This window comes from Mustela nivalis (genome assembly GCF_964662115.1).
Source record: "Mustela nivalis genome assembly, chromosome: 8".
Taxonomy (NCBI): Eukaryota; Metazoa; Chordata; class Mammalia; order Carnivora; family Mustelidae; genus Mustela; species Mustela nivalis.
Window position 1 is genome coordinate 35394017 of NC_139027.1, and position 12282 is coordinate 35406298.

Consider the following 12282-nt stretch of genomic DNA (forward strand, 5'->3'; position numbering starts at 1 on the left):
GTCCAGCCACCTGCTACCTTCTCAGAGAAGGGGAGATTCTCGTGCAGTAGAGCCTGGTCCGCAGCTGGGGTGGGCAAGTGTCTGGAATGGGGGTGGTAGACAGAGGGCCGCTGACCCAGGCACTGAGACCAGACATGAACCCCGCAGCTGGCCTGTCCCCTTAGACTCCCAAAACCAGGACACAGCCCTCTCTGGGGCATTTGGAGCATATTTACTTTTCCTTCTCATAGGAAACAAGCTGGAACAGTAGATACAAAGGTGTCCTGCTGTGTCCTTTCTCCCAGGATATAGTAGGACATGGTGCTAGATATATTGCTCTGACTGTCCTGGAAATAATAGTGCAGGTTGAAAGGGCCGAGGTGCAGAGAATCTCCTGCTCCCAGTTCAGAAAGCCACAAGTGAGCCGCCATCTGTTGGACCCAAACACCCTGCTTTCTGTGAGGCACTAGTACAGAACTGACCAACACCCAGCCATCGATGTAGGAAGAGCCTGGGGCCTTCTGGAGAAGACAGAATTCAGGAAGAATAGCTGTGGTGGAGAGGAGAGGGGTTCCTTTCCCAAAGCCAATCAGAGGAAGCCAAGTTAAGTCAGGAGGAAAGTCTGAAGAGAAGAAGAATTAATTTGGTGTGTGAACGCCTAAGAGAGGAGTGAAAGGTGAAGCAGTGAATTTAAGAGAGAGGACAGAGCAGTACAGAGGGAGCAGAAAGACTGAAAAACAGAAGGGCAAGAAAAGCCTAGAAAAACTAAAACCCTAGAAAAATAGTAAAAATATAGAACAGCAGAAAAATTAAAATATAAAAGGGTGAAAAAGGAGTTGAGTAAGGCTCGAAACAGAGAAGGAAAGAAGAACTCAAGAGAGAGAGGGGTAACTATACAAAGTTTTGTTTTGTTTTGTTTTGTTTTGTTTTAAAGAAAGACATAAAGGGGTGCCTGAGTGGCTTCGTCAGGTAAGCAGCCAACTCTTGTTTTCAGCTCAGGTCATGATCTCAGGGTCATGAGCCCCATGCTGGGCTCCGTGCTGGGTATGAGACTGCTTGAAACTTTCTCTATCTACCCCTCCCCACACCCTCTCTCTCTCTCTCTCTTTCTCTCCCTTTCAAGAAAGAAAGAAATAAATAAGGAGAAAGAAAGAAAGAAAGAAAGGAAAGACACAAAAAATGTAAGAAGGCAGAAAAATATATAAAGAACCCTCCCCCCCCCCCATTATCCCACTCCTGAAAGGCAAGACAGAATGTCAGATGAGAGCAGCAACAGGAAGGCAGACATGTGGGCTGAGCGGGTGAGGAGGGGCCCTCCCTGGTCTGGCTATTAGTTCTGCAAGGACGCCCCTGAAGAGGCAAAGCAGGCTTTGGAAGGAGTGTGGCCCTGCTGACACCTTGATTCTGACCTCTAACCTCTAGAACTGTGAGAGTATACATTTCTGTTGTGTGGTGTCACCAGGACTTGTGGTCATGTGTTACAGCAACCCTAACATAACCCCTTAACATGACTTTACCTATTCCTATGCTCACAAGATGGGAAAGTTCCAAGCAAAGAAACAGGACAAAGGGGGAAAAAAAAAAAAGCACATGCTAGCTCAGGCTGTATTTTGTTTTGTTAGGGAAACAGTAGCTTTCACGGAAGCACCCCCCAGTAGACTTCTGCCCACTCCCTTGGCCATGGAGACTACAAATCTTACAAGCTGTAGGGGAGCCTGGGGAGGTGAGCATCTTTAAAAATCAACTTTTATTTTATATATGTAATTAATATATATTAAGACTGACCAATTTGAAGTGTACAATTAATGGGTTTTGTAAAGTGCATATAGTCTAGATAGAGAACATTTCCATCACCCTAGAAAGTTCCTTCCTGCTCCTTTGTAATCAGAGCCGTCCCCCTACTCTGACTCCTGGAAAACACAGATTTTTCTTCTCAAATAGAATTGTCTTTTTTATAATTTAATATAAATGGAAGAACATATTATCTAGTCTTTTGCATTTGAGATCTATCAAAATTGTTGGGTGTTTTAAGTTTGTTCCTTTTTATTATGCAGGAGTCTTCCTTTGTATGGCTTTACTATAATTTGTTTATCCCTTAACCAATTGGTGGACATATGGATTGATTCCTGTTGGACTATTATGAGTGAAGTTTCTGTGAATGTTCTCATCCAAATCTTTGCATGGACATATATTTTTATTTATCTTGTGTAAATAGCTAGGAGTGGAATGGCTGCGTTCTATGGTGCCTATGTGTTTATTTATAAGAAACCTCCACACTGTCTTCTTTTTTTTTTTTTTTAAGATTTTATTTATTTATTTGATTAGAGACACAGTGAGAGAGGGAACACAAGCAGGGGGAGTGGGAGAGAGAGAAGCAGGCTTCCAACTGAGCCCGATGTGAGGCTCGATCCCAGGTCCCTGGGATCATAACCTGAGCTGAAGGCAGATACTTAGCAACTGAGCCACCCAGGTATCCCCAGAAACCTCCACACTGTCTTCTAAAGTGGCTGCACCATTTTGCCATTTTGCCATCCCTACCTACAATGAGTTCTAGTTGCCCTGCTTCCTTACCAATACTTGGGATTGCCAGTCTTACTGGTGTCAACCGTTCTGGGGGATGTGTCGTGGTTTCTCATCATGGCATTAATTAGCATTTCTCAAATCTATTTCATGTATGTATTTGCCATTCATTTATCTTCTTCAATGACGTGTCTGTTCAAACTTTTTGCCCATTTGTTAAAGTGGATTTTGTTTTCTTACTATTGAGTTGTAAGCTGTCTTTGTAAATTCTGGAGAGACATCTCTTATTACATACATTATTTTTCAAATATTTTCTCCTAATCCATTACTTGTCTTTTTATTTCCTTAAATGTCTTTAAAGAGTAGAATTTTAATTTTGATGAAATTCAGCCTTTTCGTGTCTTATCTCACAAAATCTTTGCCTATCCCAGTGTCACTAAGATGTTCTCCCACAGTTTCTTCTAGAATTTTATTTTAGATGTAAGTCTTACATTTAAGTTTGTGACCCACTTCAAGTTAACTTGTTGATATGGCGTGAAATAAGGGTTGAGCTTCATTTATTTATTTGTTTGCTTTTGCATGTGGATGTTTGGTTGTTTTAGCACTGTTAAAAAGACTTTTTTCTCCCATCCAATTACCTTGGTACCTCAGTAGAAAATTAGTTGACCTTGCCTGGATGGCTCTTTTTCTGGACTCTTCTTTTTATACCCCCATTCACCTATATTTCTATTCTTATTCCAATACCATACTGTTGTATTTACGACAGCTTTATACTAAGTCTTGAAATCAGTTACTGTGAATCCTCCAACTTGTTTTTTTCTCAGAATGGTTTTGATTATTGTAGGTCCTCTGTATTTCCATATAAGGTTTACAATCAGGTCGTCCAGTTCTATACACACAGAAGTCTGCTGGGATTTTGCTTGGCATTGTTCTGACTCCATAGATCACTGTGAGAATTGACATCTTAGCAATGCAGAGTTTTCTGGCGCATGAGCACAGTGTAGAGCTCCCTTCATTTCTATGCTCCATTTCAATTTCTTTCTGCAATGTTTTTTCCTCTTCGCATAGAGATATTGCATGTGCCGTGTGAAATGTATCTGTGAGTATTGAATACATTTGATGCTGTTGCAATGGTATTTTTATTTCAAGTACAAATTGTTCATTGCTAGGATATAGAAACTTAGTTGATTTTTTTTTTCTTAAATCTTGCATCTTGTGACATTGCTGCTTAATTTGCTAAATAGTTTTAGTAGCTTTATGATACATTCCTTAGGGCTTTTTACATAGAAAATCAGTTCTTTTTGGATGAAGACAGTTTTACTTACTCCTTTCCAATCTCTACACCTTTAATTTCTTTTTCTTGCCTTATTATCCTGGCTGGAATCTGCAGTACAACACTGAGTAAAAGTGATGGCAGACATTCTTTTCTTCCCAATTCTAAGGGGTGAGCACTCAGTCTTTACTACTAAGTGTGATGTTAGCTGAGGGTTTTTTTGGATAGATCTTCTGTAGGGAGGTAAGTATTTTTTAACTGGACATATTGCTGCCCAAAGCTTTTGGGGATTTTTCTAGAAAAGTAGAAGGGAGAATGGACATGAGCATCCATCAAAAGGGAGGCCAGCAGGGGTTTCTTTATGAGCTTGGCCCTGTCTTAACTGTGTGATGATTTATTAGGAAGTAAGCATTTATTTCCATTAGAAGTTTTAAGTGTAGAATATGGTTCACATTACATACAACCATATGTGACAATGCATCTTTATGAACTGTATTTGGGAGGGACAGGTGTTGCCCGGGAACCAACTCCCTATTAGTCCATTGGGAGGCAGTGTAGCCTGTGGTTACAAACATGGGCTCAGAAGCCTGGGTGCCCAGTCCCAATCCAGCTCTGCAACCTTGGGCAAATTCCTTAACCTGTGTCAGTTTTCCACCTGCAAAATGAAGGTATCAAAAGATGTCAGTAATTCCTACCTCTAGGGCTTCTGAAGATTCAATGAGCAAATGCAATTAAGAGCTTAAAACAGCGTCTGTTGTCTGGTGCATTTTAAGAAGGTTTTAGTTTGCATAGGCTGAGTTACACACAAGTTTTCAGTAGCAGGCTTACTGCTTGAAGTGAAGAACAGCCATCCATTAAAAAAAAAGAAAGAAAGAAAGAAAAAGAAAATCCACTCTCCAGAAAACCTCTTATTAAGGTTTTGTAAGGAGAGAGAGTTAGATACTTGATTTCTGTTGTTTTGCCTGTTATTGGTGTAATAAATACATTTAAAAATTTTGAGCCCTGCATAGGCAATTCTCAGCTGGGTTACTGTGGGCAATGACACCCTGGAGTTCACACTGGGTCTACACTTAAAGGCTGAACCAGTTTGACCTTCTGATCTGCTTGTTTTGACCACTTGACAGTGGGCTGGAATGGGACCCCACACACTGTTCTGAGCTGCCCCACCTGGACGTGCAGACCACTGTGCAGCCCCCAGTTGGCTTCAGCCTATTGTTTCTTGCCAGTAAACTCGAATTCAAGGAGACAGAGACTTCTCAGTCAGTCTGTCGCTTTCCCAAGCATCTGCCTTTCTATCGACATGTTCCAAGTCCTGGGTGCCATTCTTCGATGGGGGGATAAGTCATGCCAGCCTTCCTGTCTGGAGTGGGGTGCGAGGGGGCATCACTTGCCAGCAGGGACGAGGTTACACTGAGCCTGCTCAAGTGGGTCCTGCTGCAGCACTGTGATATTAACATATAAGGAAAAGCACTTAGGAGCAAGCTGGCAGGCCTTCAAGGGGCCTTTCCCCTTAACTTGAACTTGCCTTTTTTTTTTTCTTTGCCGTGTACTTTTTGAGGATGAAGTCCCAACAAGTTTCGTAAAGGGCCTTCTGCAGTGTTTTCTCATCTAAAGTCTCTTCTTCATGCAGGGTCTGTATTGTCCAATTAATTGTCTGTTTCTGGTTTTCTCTCGATCAGACCAGTGAAAGACTTAAGCGTATCTGTTTAGATTTTTAAAACTGTAAGAGTGTTCTCAGTTCTGTTTGGACATCTCCACACGCTATTTTACGCTTCTTCCCCTTTCCTTCCTATACAGTGTGGGGGGACAGCCCACTCACGTTTGGGAGAGCCGGTCCACCAGGCCCCAGCACGGATTTCCTGGTATTTTCCTCCGCAGTGTGATGGGGAGAGCTTGGGGACAGGAGTGTTTGGTCAGCTCTTGCCCTCACCTCTGCGCGAGAGGTCCTCTGGCCCATTCCTTGAGACTTGCATTCTCTATCACACCTTTTCAGCTGTCATTTTGATACCAGCACCGAGAGATCCTGATTCAGGGACGGAGACAGACATTATCCTCACCCTTGACTGTCGTAAGGCGCAGTTCGGGGGTGACTCCAAGGCACACGTGACGTGGTCCTCCACACTGTGCCTGCTGCCGCAGGTAATCGTGCTAAATTATACATGGGTAGAGGCTTTCTGCGGTGCTGTTTTTCCACTGGAGCACAAAACACTCTGTTACAGGAGGCCTTTGACAAAGCAGGTCCTCCAAGCCCTGCAGGAAGCATGGAGCTGCAGGGGGCAGGGTACCTTCCAACCACAGGGCTCAGCGTGTGAGTTTAAAACAAATGGGAAGCAGATGCAGAGCCTGATTTTCTATCTGAGTGTTATTTCTTTGAGCAAAGACAAGGGCTGAAAATTTAAATATCAAACTGTTGGGTTTTCAAAACAAACAAACCCAAAAAAAGGCAAGAAGAAACAAAGAAAAGTCAGAAGTGACAAATTCAACACTCCTCTCTGGTCAGATAAGAATCTGCCCTTAGCTCCACCGAAATGACTAACTGCTGCTCCGTGATTCGGCATCTTTCTCTTTGTGTATTTTCTTCATTCTTATCTTCTTCTAGTTCTCTTCCCCCACTTCTCACCAACCCCTTCCTCCCCCCCCAAAACAGCTCACCAACCCCCTCTCCCCCCAAAAAACAGCAAAGAACAAAGCAAAACAACTCTGTTCGTTGGAGTAATTGAAAGAGCATCTTGCACGGGTTAGCTCGGGCGAAAGGGACCGGTCAGATGGAGAGAGGACTGAGAGGTGCTGGGCATGCAGTTTCCACACTCCTGGGAGCGCCTCCCACACATCACACCGGGCCACTGCCAGATGCCCATTCTGGAGACCTCACTGGAGACCTCAGGGGCATTCAAGAGAAACAACTTGAAAACAAATGGAAGTACCTGCCTTCAGTGGAAGGAAGGAGGGAGGGAACGGCAGGTTCATTTTGCTGCAGGTTAGACTTAATGCAGTTTGATCTGGGATTCACAGTTCTGCAGGCAGAGAGCACCCCGGGGTAACACGGTGTCGCTTTACCTGTGCGCGTATTGTTCCCCATGCATTGTTACCTGGACTCCTGTACCATCTCGAGAGTCGGCGGCTGGTAGTGGTCATGTGTGCTGTGTGTGAGGAATTCCTACCAACGTAGAACCTGGACTCACAGTGCACTGATGGCCTTTTCTTCATCAACAAATTGCTTCTGTGGGTCCCGGAGGCCAGCCTTGCCACCTACCCAGGCTTCAGGTGGTACTAAAAATGTGCAAATTTGCCATCTGTCTTGCTTCTAAGTTCTGTTCTCTGGGAAGACCCTCAGCAGTTCCTTTCATTCTGTCCATTTGACAGGTGATGACCAAGAAAGAGGACTTTTTCAGTGCCTGGAACGCGTGTCTTCATCACGTTGCCTGCCTGTCTCTGGCACACATCCACAGAGGTCAGTTGGCTCTTGTTAAATATTTGTAATGGGGCGGCTCAGAGGGCTGCAAGGTGTCTGGGAATAAGACTACAGACCAAGGACAGTCCCCACACCAGGCTGAGCCCTGTGCTGAATGTAGAGGCCCCCAAATAACTTAACCCCCAACTTACCAGGAACACTGACCAAATGACATCCACAAAACCCAATGCTAAACTCCGGAAACAGTACCTCCAACACAACCCAAGAGTAGCCAACAGCACTTGTTCGACAGAAGCCAGCTGGTGAAGGGCGGGCCCCTCCGCAGTGCCCCTCTGCCCAACAGGGACTGCTATTCCCCTGTAAACAAATCGGAGGGTGCCCGCACAGGTAGAGGGAGGGTGTTCTAATAGGATCCTTGCCTGAAGTATTTCAAGTACCACAACTAACTACTTAAACCTAATCCTCAAACTAGCCAGAAACCGGTTTAGCCTTTTAAAGCGGTGGCTCTCATTTAGCGACATCTGGAGACATTTTTTGTTGCCACAACCGAGCAGGGGTTGCTGGTGGACAGAGGCTAGCGATGCTACTAACAGCACTGTGAACAGCAGGCTGTGAACAGCACCCACAGCAAAGAGCTCTCCCGCCTCTGCGTCAATAGTGCCGACACTGAGAAAAGTGAGTGACCATTTTGACCTGAACAGACCCAAATCACAAAAAATAAAAGAAACATTGAAAACAGAGTATGATCCATCAAGATATGGCAAATTGTTCCTGAAAATTTTGCATAGCATCAAGAATCATTTGTTCGTTCGTCATAAACTCTTACTCGAGGGGGGAAGGTCTTAAAGGGAGAAGACTGTCACTGGGCTTGTGTGCCATGTGGGGTCTTCCATCCCACCGAGGTCACAGATGGCCCTGGGAAGGCAGGGTCAGGTTTGGTCACCACCACAGCTCCAGGGCCTGGCTCCCAGTCCTGGCATGTCCTTGGGCACCATCTCGTGGTGTGGAATTCCTGGAGGAGTTCTGCTAAGAGTCAAGCCAGCAACCCAGGAGTGCCAGCATCCCACCTGCCTCACAGCCTGACCACCACCTTCCCTCCCCAGCCACGCAGTACTGGGAGAGCAGAGCACCATGTTGTTAGTCACTGTGGGTCGGCCAGACCCCTTCCCAAGAGCTGGCAAAAGCCAGACTGAGGTGAGTAGGCTGAGCCTGGCCTCTTCTCTCCCTCAAGGCGCAGCCCAATGCTTGGGACCGTGAAGAGCCTCATGACACAGGTCTCAGGAGTGTGGACAGGAATGAGAACACACAAGTGATTATGCCCAGAGCATGGGTTCCTCATGGGGCCTGGGGGCAACACACCGGGAGCAGCCTTTTTACACAGTGAGCCCCTCCAGGGGCTGAGAGGAGCAGAGGGAGGACAAAAGCTTCGCTTCTCACAGGTCATTAAGTCATAGGACTGAGTTCCCTTATCTATGGATCCAGAAATTTTAATTTGTCTGCACACCCACAGTATATGAGGCTCAAGGGAATTGACTCAAACTCAAAGGTAACAGCTGTATAATCCAGAATGCCAGTTTACTCATCATAAATGAGAACCCAACTGCTGAATCATTTGTACATGCTCCATCCCATGGAACTCTCCGTGTGGAATTCAGTGATAGAACGTTCCAGAAGGTTGGACTGGACAGCTCTTGAAGGAGCGTCTGAGTGTCCACGCTGGCCCGCCTGCCCCAGAGGCTGGGTCCTGGAGCCCACAGGCTGCTTCCTAGACTGTCTTGGTGTCCTCAGCACCAACTCAGCCCCTGAGAAATTTATGCAAACCTCCTTTCTTCTGTTGGTGGGGTGTTTTTTCAGATTTGTCGATCAGCTAAAACTTACCTGGCATATAAAGCAGCACAGGAGGCACCTTTACTGAAGGCAGTTATGTCCCAGGCCTCCTTCTGCACTCCATGTAGACATGTATGGCTCCGCTCTCTGGGCTGCCTGTGGCCCCACTGCCTGGGCTCCTCCCCGTGCTTTTCCGTGTGCTGACCACAGATATCACCCTTCCCAGGATACAGGCAGCAGCAAGTGGACTCCAAGTGAAACATTTCTAAACATTAGGAGATGTGATTTGAAATTTGAAGGCGGGCATCAAAGAATCCCTGAACTCAAGCCTTTGCCTTGGAAACACTGACCACTGTGCCTTGAACCACTCATCCTATCTGTCGAGAGCAGAATTAAGTTTAGTGTGAGGGTTGAGAACTTGGGCTCCAGAGTCTGGTTAACTGAATGCAGAGACTTTATTTACCTCTAACTGCTGTGCAATGGTGGGTGAATTAATCAACCTCTCTGAGCTTTCGTCTCATCTTCATTTATAAAATGGAGATAATGTGATACTTACCTCATGGGGCTATTGAGAATATACTCAAAAGCTCTTATCTTAGCATCCGATCCATAGTTAGGGTTCAATAAAAAATTTTTATTACTGTTAATTACTGTTTTATTACTGTTAATTACTACTCTACAAAATCCTTAGTTCCCATTACCAAAGTGGAACATTTAGATCCTTGTTTCTTTTCTTTTTCTTTTTTTTTTAAAAAGATTTTATTTATCTATTTGACAGAGAAATCAGAAGTAGGCAGAGAGGCAGGCAGAGAGAGAGGAAGAAGCAGGCTCCCGGCTGAGCAGAGAGCCCAATGCAGGGCTTGATCCCAGGACCCTGGGATCATGACCTGAGCCGGAGGCAGAGGCTTTAACCCACTGAGCCACCCAGGTGCCCAGATCCTTGTTTCTTAAGTGTAAGAATAAGAGGACAATTTAAGCAAGTTAGGTTCCAGTGCAGGAAGTCTTAACATGTACAGGCAACATCACAGATTTAATATTGCCACAGCATAAAAGAAATCCGAATGGACTCCCTACCTTTTATTAGCTAATAGCCACAGTAGCAAAAGTGATTATTTTCAGGAAATTGGCCCCTATCAGGGTTAGAGGAAGACAGTTTGGCTGTAGAAAGTAACAGAAACAAAAATAAGAAGAATTAGTTCAATGACAGTCTCTAGAACTCCCAGGAATGTTTTGAGATAGAGAAAGTCATCCGTAATGAGGAGGTCTGAACAGATAAGGAACGAGTTCTTGCGGTAGGACCGTGCCGAGCACACACTGCGCAGGGACAGTTCTGTCAGCATGTCATGACATTTAAATAGCATGCTGCGCCACTGCCAGAGGTCCCCAGGGGTTGGGAGAAGAAGTAGAAGGAGCCCATCTGTCTTCAGTGACCCGGCCCAGATGTTGCCTTTGGAGACTTTCAAAGGAAGAGCACAAAGGAGGAAAGGGAAGGATCAGTCCGTGAAAGCACAGACCTGAACGTCACCGCACATGAAAATGAACTCAGAATCTAGCCATTTTTATTAGGAACAAATGGGGGGGGGGACCTTCTGGCATCAGTATCCGTTGTCACCTGAAGACTCGGGAAAACCTGTGTTTGAAATAAAAATGTTAAGCAGTCTCTAGTGGTTTCTGAAGTGGGATGTAACCATTACAATGATAAATTGTTATTTTTCTGTGATACACGTTTTTATCTTGCCCTAGAAAGAGCAGCTCCAAAGCACAGTGCGGTCTGAACCCCTCAGGGTGTACCGATTCCTAAACAAAAAAGAAACTAAGCACTTTTATTAAATAAGTCACATCCACTATTCTCCAGCTCCATGCAGAACTGTCTCTTGGTTTTTCCCTCCTCTGAGCTGTAAGGTGCTGTCATTATGCTGCAGAAGTCCCTTCTCCGGTTCTTCATCAAGTGACTAATAATTTAGAACGTCCGCATTAAGAGCACATTGTAATTATGATTAGAATATATAAGTAGTGTGGCTTTCCGCCTGTCAGAGGATTCATTTCAGACTCCTCTCAGGGACGATGTGTTTCCAAACAAGATTTTCTTTGTTAATAAAGATGTGGTCATATGTGTTATCACAGCATTCTTTCTGTATTTTCTCTGTGAGTGCTTGCTCCAGTATCCTTCATGGGATCAGCATTTTTCGCCCCCATTTTATGGGGCTATTCTTTACACAAACTACATTCACCTCGATTTCGTTTTAGCTTTGACATTCATCTTCCAGGGAACTGGGGGAATATACTAACCCCCTCAGTGAATGTGCATTTCGTTACTCAAACTCAGAAAAATAAAATACTGTAACTTCATCCAGGAGTCCCGTGTGGATTTAGGTCCTCATCGCCCCCCACCCCTTACACTCCACTGCAGAAGTGCCCCCAAGACCCTAATCCTCCGCACTTGAAGAGTGAGCCTGCCCTCTGGAGCGGAACTGAACTTGAAAGTTAGCACACCTTATTTGAATACAGATTTCTTCACTGTGTTTGGCTGTTGTTGCCGGAGATGGAGGGCGGGCGGGCACCACAGGTATTGTGTGGGCTGGGACAACCTGTGTGCCTTCCTTTCCCGTGGGGACCCTCTGCTGGGTGGGACAATATTTAGAAGTAGTCCCAGCCTGCCCCGACCGGTGGCGTGGGGTGGGAGGGAGGAGCTTTGGGTACCGCCTCCCCTGACGCTGACCTTCCTCTTTGTCTAGCACCCGTTAACCATGTGGGTGGTAGAAGCAGGTGAGGGGACCTAGAAAGCCAAGAATGGGCAGACACGATTTGCAGCAGCATCTTGGAGGCCCCAAGGGGGAAGAAAAAGACCATCTCCAGCTTTGTTCCCTCTGTCCCGGTCACATGACTAAACCTCAGACCCATTCATTTCTGAGAGCAGAAGGTGCGTGGGGAATTGAAGGTCTCCATTTCAGAGCACGAGACACCTGGGAAAGCCCATGTGACTATTCCAGTCCTCTGCTGGAGTAGCTGGGTCCCTAAAGCCAGAAGTCTGGGGCAGCAGAGAGGGGCCGTCTGGCATGCCAGGAGGTGGGAACAAACCAGAGAAAAGGAAGTGAGAACTCGCCTTCCCTGAGCTTGTGCAAGTTTGCTCCGCGGGCCAGAGATGCGAGTGGACGCTCCTGCTGAGGGAGGTGTCCAATGAAAGGGAGACAGTTTTAAGGAGGAGCATAGCATACTCTGGGCTGATGCAGCTGGGGGCTCTTACAAAAAGAAAAGGAGAAGAAATGTGGCT

General features: G+C 45.6%; 1 protein-coding gene across 7 annotated transcripts in view; it reads left to right on the forward strand.

The window, feature by feature from the left end:
* The window catches only part of ACOXL (acyl-CoA oxidase like), a 346408-nt gene that overhangs the window by 271150 nt on the left and 62976 nt on the right, over positions 1-12282 (forward strand). For 5 of the 7 annotated variants that reach the window (XM_082743347.1, XM_082743348.1, XM_082743346.1 and 2 more), the window contains one exon: positions 7136-7223. In XM_082743347.1, coding sequence (XP_082599473.1) covers positions 7136-7223 — 88 coding nt within the window. Of the gene's footprint in view, positions 1-7135; positions 7224-7738; positions 9011-9038; positions 11130-12282 lie in introns of those variants that run through there. The other 2 variants (XM_082743350.1, XM_082743349.1) reach the window with 2 other exon arrangements.